Source organism: Labeo rohita, chromosome 5, assembly GCF_022985175.1.
Source record: "Labeo rohita strain BAU-BD-2019 chromosome 5, IGBB_LRoh.1.0, whole genome shotgun sequence".
Lineage (NCBI taxonomy): Eukaryota > Metazoa > Chordata > Actinopteri > Cypriniformes > Cyprinidae > Labeo > Labeo rohita.
The window spans coordinates 21,550,775-21,563,735 of NC_066873.1; the positions used below are offsets into that span (position 1 = coordinate 21,550,775).

Sequence of the window (12,961 nt, forward strand, 5' to 3'; positions counted from 1 at the left end):
CGCTAAATACTAAATTAAATATAGATGCATTCTTAAAGTTACAAAAGTTATTGATTTCCTCTTTTTTTCTTTTGTTTTCTGATGAACAGACATCACAGCAGCTGGTTATTAGCTTATTTGGCTGCTATTACTTTAAGAGCTGCCGCTGCTGAACGTGACTCAGATCTGACACACATGCTCGTAGTTTCATTCACGTTTTAATATGAAATGATACAGGCTACAGCGTGCGCTGCCACATTTGTACGTGCAACTGAAGTGTGTGTTCTATGAGCACAGTATAACAGTTTCCGCGCTCGTTTGACTCGTTGAAGCTGGAGTGCGCCTCTGAAAAGTCTCCCGTTTGATGTGGTCGTAAATACATTCTGTGACTAAATAAACGCACTTCTTATTAAGAAAAAAGAGACAGAAGCGTATGAGTAGGGTCAACCCTACCCCCGCCTCTACGTTAACTGTGGTAATATTTTTAACACCGTTAAACTGGAAAAATAAATGGTCTGTGTTAATGCACTAATTTTGACACCACTAATTAGTTTATAATAATTCTATATAATACAGTGAAAGGTTAATATTCGCAAAGTTTAATTTCCACATATACAAATACATTTTTAACAATTCACAGAGTTAATTACAAACAAACATTAAAAATAGTATCTGTATAAATTAACATTCACCTAATTTAATAAAAGCTGTAAAAACTATCCAATATGTAGTTTATGATACCTAAGGCATCTGCTAAATGCATAAAATGTACTGCAGTAAAGTGCTACCCTGAAGATTATAGGATGAGGGCATATAAATGATCACGTGAAAAATCGAACTGGTACATGGTCTCAAATCAAACGAAAGGCAGTACAAATATGTTTTTTTTTTGTGTTGCAAAAAATAAGACATCCAGTGGCAATTGGCGGGCAAAACATGTACAACCTTTACACTATAAATACAGAAACACGGCATGTGTGAGTCCTAAACTGCTCTGAGACTCCCGTGAGACAAAATAACACATCAGAGAGGTGCGCGGTCAGGAATCTAAATTTGTGGAGAGGAATTTGGATAATACCAGCAGGAAGCAGCGGGTGAGGCCGCAGAGCGTGGCTGGGCGAGGAGTGAGGTGGCAGACGGGGAGGAGTCTCCATAGACAGTTGGAGGGCTTAAGCCTGGCGGACAGGGACTTGTCAAATGCAGCTGTTGCAGACACTGATTGATAGAGTTTGTATTTCAGCTCAAACCTGAAAACAGCTTGGCCAGTGCCAAGTAAATGGGGTGTGTCGTCTTTTCAAACAACAAAATTAACAACATCATCTGGAGATAAAACCTGAGTAAAAGAAACGTACTACATATAACCAGTATAAAGAAACTCGACATTTAGTCTAAGATTATCAAATTGGAAGAAAGAATGAGTGCAATGAACATTAGATTTGCTGAATAAAACAAAAACATATATAATATAATATACTATAATTTACAGAATTTCAATTCTGAGCCATTATAAGAAATATAGATTGTTTATATGCATGTACAATATATTATTTACATAAATTCCACTGTCACACCACATGACAACCAACTAATAAACAATTATCAAATAGCTTATTACGTTTACAAATCATGGTAAAAATCTGATTTCTTTAAAAGACTTTGGTTCACCTGCTACTAAATCAGCATATGTGTGGCCTTTGACCTGAGGGTAACAAATATGTCAGTCAGCTCATCAAAACATGTGGCTATTTGCATGTCTCCAGTGGGTTATAAAACAATGACAAAAAAGTAAAAAAAAAATCCTTTTAACAAACAACACTTCAAACCCACTTTCCACTTTGAAGTTTGATTGAATCATATCCTGCTAGGTAGCACCTCCTTCTCTTCCAAAAGGCGGATGAGTTGACTGAAACTCTCCTTCACGGCCTCCATGTTGTTCATGGTGGTGCCTGCAAGAATCCATCGCTTCCCTCGGGCCAGCGGCTGCAATTCTAAGTGCTTTTGAATCTGAAAAAAAAAAAATATATAAATAAAAATATTTAATCAATTATGACTGCTATAAATTTACAGATTATTTACTCACCCCCTCGTCATCCAAGATGTTCATGTCTTTCTTTCTTCAGTCGTGAGTTTTTTGAGGAAAACATTTTTAAGATTTTTCTCCATATAGTGGACTTCAGTGGTGCCCGTGAGTTTGAACGTCCAAAACGCATTTTAAATGCAGCTTCAAAGGGCTCTAAATGATCCCAGCCAAGGAAGAAGGGTCTTATCCAGTGAAACAACCAGTTATTTTCTAAATTTTTTTACAATTTATATATTTTTTAACCACAAATGCTCATCTTGTCTAGCTCTGTGTGAACTCTGTGCATTCCGGGTCAATACAGTTAGAGTATGTCAAAAAACTCCCATCAAATTTTCTACTCCAACTTCAAAATCATACTACATCGCTGAAAAAGTACCGACCCAGTGTTTACAAAGTGAACATTTAAGCTGCATTTAACTGCACTTTTTAATTCAAACTCGCGGGCACCACAGAAGTCCGCTATATATCTTCCTCAAAAAACATAATTCCTTTGCGACTGAAGAAAGCAAGACATGATCTTTGATGACAAGAGAGTAAATTAGCTGTCAATTTTTGTTCTGGAACTTCTTCAAATTATTTTGTAGATGTCAGGTTTATTCTGGTGAGAATTCAAGAGGCCTTTTCTTGGTAAAAACATTGTAATGACTGAAATTCATACCTGTAATAACTAAAATCCTGTTCAAATCAAATAACTGAATATGCAGAGATTTATTTGACTGTTTTTATCTTTGAGATCCAAATGAATCTTGTATTTTGCCTTTAAATTCCTCAAGATCCTCTAACCAAATTACAGCTATAATTATGCTACAATATTTTATGATGAAACCCCAAACATAAGCAATGCAAACATTTTTTAAGAAGGAATATTAAAAAGTTTCAAAGTTCAAATGATGTTTATAGTTACTTCTCATAAATGTTAACCTTTTTCAAGCCAAAACAATAAGACATCCTTCCTCTGACTTAATCATCTAGAACAAAACAAAACAAAAAACAACAACAACCGTTTTCATACATTTCTAAATGTAAAAAGCCTGGTATCTACTTACTAGGTCAAAACATTCCTCACAGAACAGCAGAGATAAGTTAGCGTCCAGACACTGTAACGTGCAGCAGGGAAACTATGCAGGTTCAGTTAATAGGTACTTGACATACTCAAAACTGTTAGTAACAACTGATTAAGAGGATCATATGTTAAAGCTTTGTGCTCTGTGCTTGATTATACTTTTACGTCAGCACTTCATTGTAGCAGGAGCAGATCAGAACCATCTGTTAAATTTGATCTATTCAAGAAATATCATACAGCTTCTGCTCATAAGACACAACATGACTAACTCTGTAAGTCATAGCAAGGATAATGCCAGTTTTGCAGGAGTAATTTGTGATAATAAATATCACATTTACAGAAGGAAAACATTTGACATCCCTTCTAACCGATCTTGTATTGCACTGCAATCCGTCTAGCTTTTTAAGGCCACAAAAGTTCGGACTGCTGATAGCACCTAGCATATTAAAGCCCACAAAAGGAGATACAGCTTTTTCGCATTTGGTTCCAAAACTCTGGAATGGCTGTCCTGATAATGCTCGGAGCTCAGACACACACACTATCAGGTTAAATCTAGATTAAACACACACCTCTTCAGCCGAACTGTCACATATTGCATCTCATATCATGATGTCGAAACATCTCTGCCTGAAATATGAACAGCAGCTTTCTATCGCAGGATTCATTTTTTTTGGAATGACCCAAATTGATATGAGATAACGAGATATGACACATGGTGAAACCATGATATCCACACATTACTGTAGATACTGAAAGATAGTCATCTGTGATCCACCATTTACCTTCCTTAAAACAAAAAGAAAAGCAGCATCAGATGTCCCTAACCAAATGAGATAACCTGCAAAGTGTTGGTAGATAAAAGTAAAAGGAAATACAGTCCACATGGCAGATAAAGTTAGACCAGAGGATATGTTGCCACAACAAACAGATGCAACTACGTCTATCGTTTCGCAATCTGCAAGCTGCAAGCGTGATGGACAGTCTCGCTGTTAATCTGATGATAACAGACAGAAAGACATGAAAAACCTAATCAAACTGTTCAGGATGATAAGTCTTTTGTCCAAAGTATCGCAACTGAATCCTCAAAAAAGAATCACAAGTGAAGCACTTGTTTTTGCAGTGCAGGCATCTAACTGTGCCATGTTGGGATTTATTAGTGTCTGCTGTTTTCATGACGGCCTACTTCACTGAGTCAGAAGATTGTGTCTCGTCTTTCCTCCAGCAGAGTCTTTAGGGGGCACTGAGCTGTGCCTTGCTCGTAGTGTAACAGGAGTTTAATGACAGATTAGGTCACTTCAGCCCGGGGCCTGACCGACCCAAACAGTGTTAACAAATCCGTCTTGGTAAAAGGAGCTGCCCCGAGCCTGCTGGCTTACCAGTCCGTCTGTCCGTCTGTCTGCGGCAGGCCCCCTTCTGGAGAAGAACAAGAGTGCAAGATGTCTTTCTTTCTCATAAATTAGTAAAATTAAGTGTTACATTTTTATGGCTTTGCCCACATTGGTTTTTTAAGTTGCATCTTGCACCATGGCGGCAGATGGCTGTTGGGATGACCAGAGTCACACGGTCAAGGCTTCAGGTCACTGGGACCAATAAGTGTCCTAGCTTAACAGAGAGAGCAGCTTAAAGCTTTGAAAAGGTGTTGTGTTGTCTAGTTCCAGAAATTTCTCTTAAAGTCACTATGGACAGAGTAGGAGAACAAAACCAACACTGTACATCTTTCAAGCATGACTCATGTCATTTGAATATAGTGAAGCCACTTTAAGCAAATTAAATATTAGTGCATTTTGTCCTTACGTTATGTAGATTTTATGACAAATAGTATCGATAACTGTTTCTATCCACTTGGACTATAAACGTTCAGTTTTCAAGATATTTTTTATAGTTAAAAAAACATGCATATGAATTTCTTTAAAGGGATCATTGGATGCAGAATTCACTTTTACATGTTGTTTGAACATAAATGTGTGTTGACAGTGCGTGTACACATCCACCGTATAATGATAAAAATCCACCCAGTGATTTTTATTTAATCCCTAAACATAACATCCCCTTTTTCAAATTAAGCCATTCTGAGTTTCTTGTCTGTGTGGACCAAGGCCGCTCCCACGATAGTTGATTGACACGGCCGTCTTACCTTAGACCTGCCCTAAGTGAGCTGTAACAGTCCGACCATCATTGTTTCGACGCCGGAGCAGGGACGTACACAAGAATGGCTCCTACACGATTGAGGTGTTTTGTTGTTGGATGTTATAATGAATACAGTAGTCATCATTTACTCCCGACATCTGAGCCGCTGAAGACACTGTGGATTACTTTTGTTTGTTAAGGGAATGCACCTCCCAATCTACCTAAATGCGTCTATGTTTACGGCTAAAGTAAACAGTCTCTCAGAGCACGCCTCATCACCCCACAGAAGAGAGGGGTGGGGCGAGCAGAGCTCATTTGCATTTAAAGCAACATGCAACAAAATAGGTTTATGTCTGCAGAGCTGATTTTGACAAGGTAAAAAAGTTGCCGTTTTACACTACTATTAAGAAATTTTAACCAAAGTATGTTTAAGACTTTTCATTAAGACCCTAAAGGATCATATCAACTTGTGGAAAATGGGCATCCGATGACCCCTTTAAAGGGACCCTGGGTATAAAGACCAGTATGGCTTAATATAACATAAATAATGTCTCTTACTAAAATATTTAGTGGAAAACCCATGAAGTTTATCTTTAAAAATCCACATTGTTTCATACATATTTTGGACTATGGGGGGGCGCCTATATTTCGATGATGTAAAATGGTTGCACTCGAGCTACCGACGCTACTCGTTGCTATTTTTACCGCAACAAAACTTGAAAAATATAATATTGATACAATGACCTCTGTTACTGAAAGAGCTTACAGGTGGCGATTGGTATATGCAGAGGCTTAAACCAAATGCTGTACCATCACTTTTTCCCCACAAGGACTGAAATCTGCGCTGATAAACTTCTTTAGTGGCTGAGGCGTCATGACAAGCATTAGCATCTTTATATCCTGCCAAGATGGCATCTAATGTTTCTTGTCTATGTTGTTTGTAAGCTCTTTCAGTAGCTGTAGTCTACTAACAGCCTCAAAGGCATTAGGGCTAAAGTGGAAAGAACAAAGATGCAGGTCTTTAGTAAGTTTTATTTGTCCACAGGCATCTTCCCATTCTTTTCTCCTCTTCTTATCATCAGAAAAGCAGTGACGTTTTACATCGCTTCTCTTGTTGCCCTTCGAATGAAATTACAACCAAAAGCCACACAATGTGGCATTGTATCAGTATTTTATTTGCTGAGTTGTGTTGCGGTAAAAATAGCATAACGTAAAATAACGTAAATCTTTCATGGGTTTTCTACTACATATTTCAGTAAAATACATAATTTACATAAGAGGTCATTGGATGGCCATTTGATTCTTTAGGGTCTTAATGAAAATCTATAACATACTTTGGTTAACATTTCTCAATGGTAGTGTAAAACAACACCCTTGTCAAAAACAGCTCTGTTCACAGCGACCAGTTTCGGTGCATGTCCCTTTAAATGCTAATAAACTCTTCTCACCCCACCCCTCTCTTCTGTGGGTGACAAGCTGTTCTCTCTGAGACTGTAAACGTTAGCCGCATTTAGTCACAAAACTTGCTAACTAGCACACATACTCACTTCTTCTGTAGGTAAAGGTGGATCACAGACGATTCACAAAAACATAGACACATGTAGGAAGATCGTGGGGTGCATTCCATTCAAAAACAAAAGTAATCCTCTGCGCCTTCAGCAGCTCAGATGTCGGGAGTAAATGACGTCTGCTATGTTCATTACTACATCCAACAACAAAACACCAACTGTTTAGGAGACATTCTTGTCTACTCCTGCTCCGGCATCGAAACAATGGCGGACAGTTTACAGCTCGCTCAGGGCGGGCCTAAGGTAAGATGGCCATGTCAATCAACAATCGTGGGAGCAGCCTTGGTCTGTGTGACATCACAGCCAAGCATCTGAGAGATGGCTTGATTTGAGAGAGGGGTTATTATTTATAGGGGTTTATAGGTGGATTTTTATCATTATAGGGTGGATATGTACACACGCTGCCAACACACACTTATGTTCAATCAACATTTTGATAGATTGTGGAAGCCAAACAGTAGCGCGCTCACTGCATGACAGATGGAGGCACCGGTGCGATCACTTGTTTTTAAAATACTCCCTCATTTTTGGTCATATAAATAATCAATATGTAATGTGTGCAAGGGTGGGCGGTAACTTTAAGACCTTTTCGCTCTTGACTGACGACTGCACAGGGGGCTGAGTATGTCCTGCTGCTTTTAGGCCAGCAAAAATTGCCATTACATTTGATGATTTCAAGAGAAGAGCTACGAGCATCAGTAGGTGTTGTCACAGGTGTCATGTCTTTCTCGTCAGAGAAACACTAAGAGGGAATTGTCACACTGCCAAAGAAAAAAAACAATGACAGCTGTACCAGTATAAATTATTACATGAAAACAGCAAATCAACCGTTTATACAAGCTAGAACTTTGTGACCCGTCTATAGGATGAGATGAGACGGTCCACAGCCATGTGAATGACTATCTAAAGAGGGCCAGACATGGCATGAGTTGAATGGGGTGTCTGGCCTGCACAAATAGGCCAGTGGCCAGAAGCCGAACTGTAATTCCTCTTGTCACTCTCCAGCCAACGCGAGCTGCAATGGATCCAGTCCTGCTCTGGAGTTCTCACCATTATTTATGCGTTTCACAGGCAACTGCAGATATGAATGTCTTTTCATTTCTATTCTTGAGGTTGGGGCTTCACCAAGGCAATTCAGGTTACAAGTCATTCTCTTGGGTGTGATGGATAAATTCCATGTGGGTTTGGAAACCGCAAAACTCTCTGGTTACTTGCCCAAGCAAACAGCCACTAGACCATTTCATAGCACCAGTCAGAGTTAAATGAACATAAATGGGTTCATATGTTGAGTTGTGTTTGGATAGCGCCACGCGGTACTGTAGATCTGAATAAAACGGCTGGGGCTGCAAAACTGCCAGAGGCAAATAAATATCTGCCAAAACTCATGCCGTATTCGTTTGAAAAATGAAAATGTATAATCAATATGTCAGCGTTCGTCTCCAAAAATTTGTCTGGCTTCTCATGTTCAATTCTAGCATTTATTAAGCATGTGTTTAAATGAGTCAGACATTGTGAACGTGACTTTTTGATGAAAATAAAACTGCTAATATGGATGTAACATATGTTTTTATTTTATTACCTTTAACTATGGACATTTTGCCAGATATGAGCGTGGCGGTAGTAACTCCAAGGTCATGGGTTTGATTAACAGGGAACGAATGAACAGATCAAGTCGTTTTGGATAAAAGCATCTGTCAAATGCATAAATGCAAAAAAAAAAAAAAAAAAAAAAAATCGGTTTGTACATGTACTGGTCGATTTCTTGAGTGCTCAGAATGTCAAAATGATTCGTGAGCATGAGTATTTGTGCTGCGTAGCTGTGGTTAGACAGCACTCAACAACTGTTACATTAGACAGAAAGTCCCATCACCAGGGCTCACCTTGGGCATATAAGGGCGTGCTCAGAAAAAGCCAATTACTCTGGGTGACAAGTTTCTCCCTGAAGATATCAGTCAGCTGTGGAGAACACACTTGAAAGAAATGTCTAGATATCGCCAGATGCACTTACCATGAAATTGAGCTGGTCTCACTTGTTTTTTCAATGTCTAAAGAGCCTGCAGTTATGTGCTTGGCAAGGCACAAGGCTTTCAAAGAGGCCCCATAAAATATCACTTACAGACAATATCTAATGCTTTGGACACATTTAAGAAGAAACAAATACCTCAAACTTGGAGGTGGGTCACAGACCGAGAACGTATAATCTTTAAAGAGCAATTTCGAAACAAAGAGATCAACTTGTTTAATGGGCTTACATAAACGTACAGGTTCAAAGAGATTTCTTCAGTTTTTAGTAGCATGTGAAGCATGGTAAGGTGAACATGTAAAAACAACATTTTAGCCAGAATTTTATACAAACAGCCCCCCCCCCTTTCTACACTCTACATTGTCTGTGGGTGTAAGTAATATGCGCTCCACTAACATCCTGCTTTCCTGAAACAGTTACATCTACATAAACATGATTTCTCAGTAGTGTTGCTAAAGTTAAGACAGTTAGAATTTAGTATATTTACAATTTGGAATATTTAGAATATATTTAGCCTGCTCTAAACAGAGTTCTATCGTGACAACTCTCTGAAGATTTCAACATGGTAATGTGACAATGTTAATATGTTGAGTACTGGTGGAATAGATCTGCTATGTTTTTGCTGTTGGTTATTGTTGTTGATGCTGCTGCTGCAAAGCAAGTACAGGAACTTGCTACTGCCAATACATACTGATATGCTGCTGTGAGTATTTAAGACATAATGCTGCTGCACAAATAGTACATATAATAACCCGTAGCAGATACAGGTGGAGCTGGGGAGGTGGAAGGTTTCAGAGGAACTTTAAAAGCACGTTGCGAAATTCTTTAGTGAATGCTAACCAGCCATTTAAAAGTACAGCAGCAAGCTCATTTGCTCCATATGCAACATGAACCAATCAGTTTGTGCCAAGTAGTTTACCACTGTGAATATCATCACAATGCGTTAAGGACCCATTAGCCTGCGCCATTCTAGAGTTTCATGACATAACTTGGTATTTATAGTAAACTGAAACTAAAACCATAAAAAGCTAGTTACATTAATAAAAACTATAATAGTATTGCAATGATTGCAATGAAGCACTGGTGTGTGTTTGTGTAACATTTCCTATTTGATAAATAACAGGTTGGATGAAATATACATGTTCTAAATCTGTCATATTGGCATTGTCATCGTCAACTTGACATCTTGACATCTCACGTGACCTCATGGGATAGTAAAGTGTCCATCAGACGCTAACATCAAAATCCTGGTGGATGTAGCAGATGGATATTTGTTGCCAACTGTTTAATTAATACTGCATATTTAGGCATACTATTCATTTGACAAACTTTTTGCATTCTATTTGAGGTAAGAATGCATGTTTGACATATTCTAACATGGGGAATTAATTGTTTGTGGGTGGTTTGTGCTATGAAATACTGTGTAAAACCAGACCAGAGTGTGGACCCAGAGTGTGACCAAAGAGATGGCGACAGACGGGGTGAAATCAGAGTCCCTATAAGTTTGCTTGGATGCTTAGGTAGGTCCCAAAATCCCAGTGAGGAGAGTGAGAAGACCCAGCCAAGATCAATAACCCCGAAACTTCACTGGAACGCCGCCAAGGTCTTGCCGGGCAACAAATGAAGACTTTAAGCGGCACTGTGCCGTTCTGGACGGAGATTTACTGTCTTGTACCGCTCAGACGGGAGAGCAGCTTCCCAAAAAGCGCAGCCCTGTGAAAGAGTTCAAAGCAGACCGATTCTCTCCTCACTCTTTTCTAAAAGCCAACTGACCAGTGCCAGATCAGAGGTGTCCTCTGGAGAATCATAAATCCAGACGGCACAGGGACACTTACCGTGGTCCTTTCCAAGGCTTCAGAACAATGCTACTGCACTTAAGGCCCTGGGACTGTGATAATGTACTTTCCATATAAGCAACGACTACAAATGCATATAAAAGATGTCTCAGATATATTCCCACTTGGACAGAGAAAAGCTTGACCTTTCTTTCTTTATTTTTACAACTCCTTATGTTTGTATTGATCTTTTTTTTCCTTTATTTTCACTGGGATTGAATGATTACCAGTGCCACCAGCTGTTGTTTTAGTGAACTACCAGATTTCACTCGCTCCAGAAATATAGGGGAGACCACCATAATGAGGTATGTAAAATGCATGCGTGCTATACATGTAAGTGATAATGCACCGCTAGCTGTGCATTAAACAATTTTAATGCATGACGCCGAAACAAAGAAGCGCTCAACGCTTCTCTCCAAAAACAGCCAAGCTCCTGGAGGCATGCCGTGGGCGGAGCTATCGACTGCAAGCTGTGACATCGACATTAATAAAACAGAAACAAAAACTTCATTGACTTTAATTAACTAGGGATAAAAATCATATCCAGCCATATATATTCGATCCAAAATTGGATCCCGACGACTTCTGTAACCTGAATGAAGCATGCTGATGGGCTCTTGCACTCGCTTTGTTTGATGTGTGAAGTACTTTCGTCATGTTTAGCAAGAGAATCTAACTCTTTAACAGTGTAAATAAGTATTTATGCAAGAAATAGCATTAGGCATCCTCTTCAAAGCTGCTGCTGATGTTTGCAGCACAATATTTGTCCAGAAGGGTACAAATTACAGTTATTTTCATCAGTTACAGCTTGTTAGCTCTAGCATTCTGCCCGCTTTAAATCAGACACAGAGATTAAATACTGCGGTAAGATCACATTTGTTTGAAAGAATGAATTATAGCATTTGTCTGAATTAATTAACGATTGAGAGACAGAGAGATGACAGTTACGTGTGGGAATTTGCGTCTGCGTCTCTCTATAAACAATGAATCTGTGAGTTTAGTTACTTCAAAAAAATGAATTTACCCCCTTGTTGCTGAGGAATATAATGTCACAGGGCAGCGTTGGCAAAAAGTTTCTGTGCTCCTATCCTGGATGTTTCTGTGTGTGCACAGCACAATCTCCAATCTCTGTCTCTCTTTGTGTGTGTGTGTTAATATATTATTACTATAGAGTAGTCAACATTTGAAGTGGATCAAAAAGTGTCCTAAGACAAGAACAGCTGTTTTGGTTTTAGGACAACTTTAATGAAACATTTTGATCCAAATGTTGACTACTGTAGAATGGTAACTGTCTGTTTTAATGCATACCTCCCAGCCAGTCAGAATCAAGTAATCAGACAGACCGTGGTATAAAAAAAAAAAAAAAACATTACTGGGGTGTCATGTACCCAGCTTTTAAGCACCAGTGACACCTGTCCAATGGCAAATCATGCATAATGCCTATGCTGTCACTACTTAACAATATTTTTAGCAGTTTCATTCAACAAGGACATGTTGATTTTTTATTTTAAATGAATACTGTAAATAAATGCTTATTTCAATTTTTTTCAAATAAACTTCCTATTCTGAATACTGAAAAAAGCAATCTTTTTAATTGCAGGTTTTTTACTTGTATTTTTACAGGCTAAGTTTTGACAACAGTGTACGTATCATCTTTAAACATACATCTATCCATAATAGACATAATATATACATGATGGACATCCACTTCAGCATCAGCCTATGATCTGCTGTCACCGCAGCTGAACTGTTATAAAAGTGAAATAAAGCAGTGCAAACATTCTCTGTGTGTATAAGGGGAAACCCTCTTTGACTGGATTAGTAAATAATTGGCAGGGTCAATGGCTGGGCCTCAACCCCTGTGCTGACGGCAACCCCAACACCATTTATGGGGAAACAGAGGCTATGACACTGCTTGTCTGGACTAAGTTCAGATTTACAGTAACTCAATTACAAGCTGGGAAAAGCGCTCCAATAGTTAACATCTGGGCTTTGCGGTTTTAAATGGGTGCGCTGGCAGCCTCCTTAAGCCATCACATCCAGAATCCATTCCCCAAACCAGCCCTTCTCTACCTCGGCGATTGGAGGAGGTCTGGGTGGTGGCACAGCAGACCACACAATGGGGCTCAGGGGGCCTGTGAAAGGAGGTAAAACACCTCCCACTCTCCCCTGTTCCCTTCACTGGCCCACCACTTTTTACTTTCCCAGCTCTGACAGGTGAACCACGGGAGAGAAGCACAACAGAGCGGCTCTCAACACACACAGCATGTAGAGAATCAAAGAGAC

General features: G+C 39.2%; 1 protein-coding gene across 5 annotated transcripts in view; it reads right to left on the reverse strand.

The window, feature by feature from the left end:
• Positions 1-616: 616 nt before the first annotated feature.
• The window catches only part of arl15a (ADP-ribosylation factor-like 15a), a 130,330-nt gene continuing 117,985 nt past the window's right edge, over positions 617-12,961 (reverse strand). For all 5 annotated transcript variants that reach the window (XM_051110329.1, XM_051110330.1, XM_051110333.1 and 2 more), the window contains one exon: positions 617-1,983. In XM_051110329.1, the coding sequence (XP_050966286.1) occupies positions 1,831-1,983 (153 nt within the window). In that variant the 3' untranslated portion in view covers positions 617-1,830. The remainder of the gene's footprint in view (positions 1,984-12,961) is intronic.